General features: G+C 37.4%; 1 protein-coding gene across 1 annotated transcript; it reads right to left on the bottom strand.

Moving 5' to 3' along the window:
• Window positions 1–1045: 1045 nt before the first annotated feature.
• Window positions 1046–4523, bottom strand: LOC125856147 (probable LRR receptor-like serine/threonine-protein kinase At3g47570). The gene is made up of 2 exons (XM_049535703.1): window positions 1475–4523; window positions 1046–1393 (listed from the first exon to the last, which is right to left on the bottom strand). The coding sequence occupies exons 1-2, from the start codon at window positions 4521–4523 to the stop codon at window positions 1047–1049; spliced, it is 3396 nt and encodes a 1131-aa protein (XP_049391660.1). The 3' UTR covers window position 1046.

The raw sequence follows: 4523 nt of genomic DNA, 5'->3' as shown, positions 1-4523 counted from the left end.
ACTCACATCCCACTTAGTTGATTCTTTGAAAAAGAGTGCCAAAATGGAACATAAAAGTTGGAGTTGAAGGGTTAAAATGGACCAACATTGAGTTGGAGCGCCAAAATAAAATTTAGGGACAAGTTTAAGGGTCTACATATGTGTTTGGCCATTCCACAAACTTATTTGTGGGGTATTACACATTATTGAAATGTCGTCACATTGAGGAATTGCGTAAACTAAGGGTTAAGGAATTGATTGAGAAAAGTCAGTCAACGGCTGTCTAAAACAAGTTGCTTGACCTTTTACATATCCACATGGGAGGCGGATTTATGATGTTAAGTTTATAATTTTTTACAATGATTTTAAATTAATAAATAACAATAATTGGATTCATATTTCTTAGTAGTTCGGTTGATTGACTTTCTACTTAAACTTTTACTTTACTGATGAGCATTTGATTCTCCAGATTGTAATTCCCGTTTGCCCAACTAGCTTATTCCTTTTTGTTTAAAGGTAAGAACTCCAAAAATATCACATCAACGGTTGTTGGTGAGGTTATCGTGATTTTGTGAAATATTACATTAAGTATTTACCTTATTCAGGAGACCCATCCAACCCTTACCTAGTCGAATGGGTTAAATCACCTCGTAGTCCAATCATGACACCAAATGAAGAGGAGAAAGAATTGTTTAGGGACCCAACCCGGCCACCGCGTGGTTAGGGCCTGATGGGATTTGGAGAGTCGTCATAGGAAATGAAAGAGAAAACAGAGGAACTACTGCTCTTTTATACAAAACCAAAGATTTTATTCACTGGACAGACTCTGCATTCGTCTACAATGTCCTGATTTTTCCTTCGGTATTCAAACCAATGGTGTAGGAACTATTTGGAACTTGCATTCTGAATTGTTTCAGCAAATAGATCATAAGAGTAAACATAATCACAAATAGATCATAGAGTAAACATAATCACAAAGACATCAAGTAGTACTATACAACAACTTTATTAAAGAAACAAAAAGCATCATATTAATTTGCAGCTAAGAAAATCGATGATTATCACTTCTATGTTTCCAGAAATGTGTTGTTGATTTTGTTAAGCCTCTTCACTACTTCTTTCATTGTCACTCTTGAATCTGGCGTTTCCTTTGTGCAGTCTAAACCCAATTCTATCATCGACGCTATGCACATTTCACTTTTATTACTGATTTGTTCTTCCTCACAAAAAAGATTGACATCCACAATGTCCATCATACGCCGTGAAAATGATAGTGTAATCCATTTCCTCAAGTCAAGATTTCTATTGCATATCTCTTCATCTGTTGGCCTTCTTTTCGTCAAAACCTCCATCAACATAATGCCATAGCTATAAACATCACCACTAGTGGACACTATTCCCTCCGAGCCATATTCTTAGAAAAGGAATGAAGAAAAGTTACTCAATTGAAATATAATTATGATAAGAGAAAATCAATGAGAGTAGATTTTTATACCTGGTGCAATGTATCCAAGAGTGCCCAATGTTTCTGTATGTTCCACGGACTTGCTGACAGCTAAAATCTTAGAGATTCCAAAATCACCAACATGAGCCACCATATCCTCATCCAAAAGAACATTGGCTGGCTTTAAGTCGCAATGAACTATTGGAGCGACATGACCATGATGTAGATATTCAACTGCCATAGCTGCATCAAGCATTACAGTGACTCTTTGATGAAGGTTCAAGTGGCGATCTTCTTTGTACAGCCAATTCTCAAGACTCCCATTGGGCATAAATTGCAGAACAAAGGCTCTTATATAGTCACTAGAACATGTAGTAATCAATGGAACAAGATTTCTGTGTCTAACATTTCTCATCACTTCACATTCGTCATCAAACCTCTTGCATACTTGCTCATTTTCCAAATCGAGAACCTTAATAGCCACTGCAGTTCCACCAAACAATGTGCCTTTGTACACAGAGCCAGAGCTTCCCTCACCAATTAAATTGGATTCATCAAAATTATTTGTTGCTCGTTGAATCTCGTGATAAGAAACTAATTGATGAGTCCCCATCTCCGGTATCTTCTCCACATCTTTGGACTTCCCTTTCTTCTGTCGTTTCATTATCCAAATTGAAACGAACAAGAATATCAGAAAGGATGCAATAACCACTGGAGTAACAATTTTTAGCACAACCTCCTTAAGCTTTGATTGTTTTCCAGGATTAGTGATAGCACAAGCAGGAATCTCTAATATGTGCACTCCACATAGACCTTTGTTCCCAACAAATGATTGCAGAGTGGAATTTGCAAACACACCACCACTCGGTATTTCACCTTCTAAATCATTAAATGAAACATTAATGCTTTTAAGGTATGAGAGTTTTTCCAAAGACTTAGGAATAGTACCTGACAATGCATTTAAAGACAAATTCAAGAATTCCAAGTTTATCAAGTTGGCAAAGGATAATGGAATTCGGCCAAAAAATGAATTGTTGGCTAGGTCAAGATACTGCAGATTTTGGAGTTCCCCGAATCTGGTTGATATCATGCCTGAAAAGTGGTTACTGGAAAGATATAGTTCTACAATGGCTTTCAGTCCTCCAATATCTGATGGAACTTCTCCCTCTATTGAATTCTGTGACATGTTTAGATAGAGAAGACCACTCATTTTCCAAAGGCTCAATGGAAGTTTTGATGAAAATTTATTAGAAGCCAAATAAAGCTGTTGAAGCATGCTAAGATTTCCTAAGCATTCTGGAATTAACCCAGAGAGCTCATTACCAAACAGATATAATTGATTCAAATCAGACAAATTGCATACCACTTCTGGAATATGTCCTTGCAATTTATTGTTAGATAGATCAAGTCTTTGGAGTTGTTTAAGCTTACCAATCTCAGAAGGGATATTCCCTGTCAAGTTGTTTCCGCCAAGGCTTAAGGATATAAGACCGGTCATGTTGCCTATACTTGTGGGGATGAGGCCATTGATGTGTGTGTCTCCTATATAAATGTTTTGAATAGTAGATGAAAGATTCCCAATAGAATTGGGCAGAACGCCATTCAATGGATTGGAACCCACTTGTAGATATTTCAACATCCTACAGTCCGCTAAAGAATTGAAGAATAATAACTCATGCTCTCTTGGTTCATTGGTAAGTTGATTAGTATGTAGAAGCAGTATTTGCAGCTCACGAAGGTTCCCCAAATTGTTAGGAATAGTTCCTGTGAGAGAGTTATCATCTAGCGATATTATCTGAAGCTTGGAAGCATTTGTTATGAACAACGGAATTTCCCCTTCAAGCTTATTACCTCCCAACTGAAGTACTTCAAGGTTCGGAAGATGAAGACCTGTAGTGGTTGGAATTCTACCCGACAGGTTATTGAAACTGAAATTGATTAATTCCAAAGAAGATATGTTGAAAATAGCCTCTGGAATTTGACCAATAAGATTATAATTCATCCCAAAGCTTAATTCCCTCAAATTCGATAACCTTCCTAATTCCGGAGGAATTTTCCCCACTATGCGATTATTTCCACAATGAAGATATTGCAGAGTGGAAATATTTCCCAATGAAGTGGGATTAGTCCCCTTTATTAGATTATTACCAATATAAAACTTCTCGAGTTTGGATAAACAACCAATATTTCTTGGTATGTCTCCAGTTATGTTGTTGACAGATATGGACAAAAATTTGAGCTCTGTGAGTTGGCATATGTTGGTAGGAATGCAACCAGAAATTTGGTTGTCATATATACTTAAAAAGTTGAGATTTGAGACACTATTTCCTTTACCAAGCAAGAGAGGACCAGATAGGCTATTGGTTCCAAGAGATAGGGCAACAAGTGATGAAATATTAAACAACGTTGCGGGAATGAAACCTGTTAATTGATTATTGAACAAGGACAAAATTGCAAGCTGGCTCAGATTACCAATTTCCTTTGGAATATTGCCGCCAACTTTATTCCCATACAAACTGAAGTTCAGCAACTTCGTGGCATTTCCAACAGAAGGAGGGATTATACCGGTGAGGCTATTATTCCTGAGATTTAAGACTCTGAGTTGGGGTACATACCATGGCCCTCTCCACATCTCACCACTGAAGTCATTCGAACCCAATGAAATTACTTGAACTCTCTGGTGTTGAAATAGACTTGTTGGTATACTTCCGTTGAGCTGATTGTTTTTAACGTCAATCACTCGCAAGCGAGGCATTTGGCCAAGTTCATAAGGGATGCCACCGCGGAAGCTGTTGTTCTGGAGATTGAGAACACTGAGGAAGGACAAATTGGCCAAAGACGGGGAAATTGTGCCTTGAAGTTGCAAATTAGGAAGTGTCAAGGCTACAACCCTTTGCCTTTTTGGACTGCAAGTGACACCAAACCAAGTGCAAAAAGAAGTATTTTTGGTCCAATTTTTGGCCAAAAAATGAGTGGGAGTTGTAACAAGACTTTGGAAAGCTAGTAGAGCTTGTTGATCAGTCTCATTTGAGGAAGCAAATGATAGAGAAAATTGAATTAGAAAGAGAAGAATCAATAATAAGAAAATGTTCTTCTTCAT

This window comes from Solanum stenotomum, chromosome 2, assembly GCF_019186545.1.
Source record: "Solanum stenotomum isolate F172 chromosome 2, ASM1918654v1, whole genome shotgun sequence".
In the NCBI taxonomy this organism is placed as follows: domain Eukaryota; kingdom Viridiplantae; phylum Streptophyta; class Magnoliopsida; order Solanales; family Solanaceae; genus Solanum; species Solanum stenotomum.
The sequence above is the reverse complement of the archived record's forward strand: the minus strand, read 5'-3'. Positions and strand labels throughout refer to the sequence as shown.

What these genes read in the sequence shown, in the direction of transcription:
- LOC125856147 (XM_049535703.1), bottom strand. Translation starts at nt 4,523, where the DNA reads ATGAAGAAGAACATTTTCTTATTATTGATTCTTCTCTTTCTAATTCAA. An exon ending in TCTTGGATACATTGCACCAG is followed by an intron (nt 1,394 to 1,474) that starts GTATAAAAATCT and finishes TCCTTTTCTAAG; the next exon opens with AATATGGCTCGGAGGGAATA.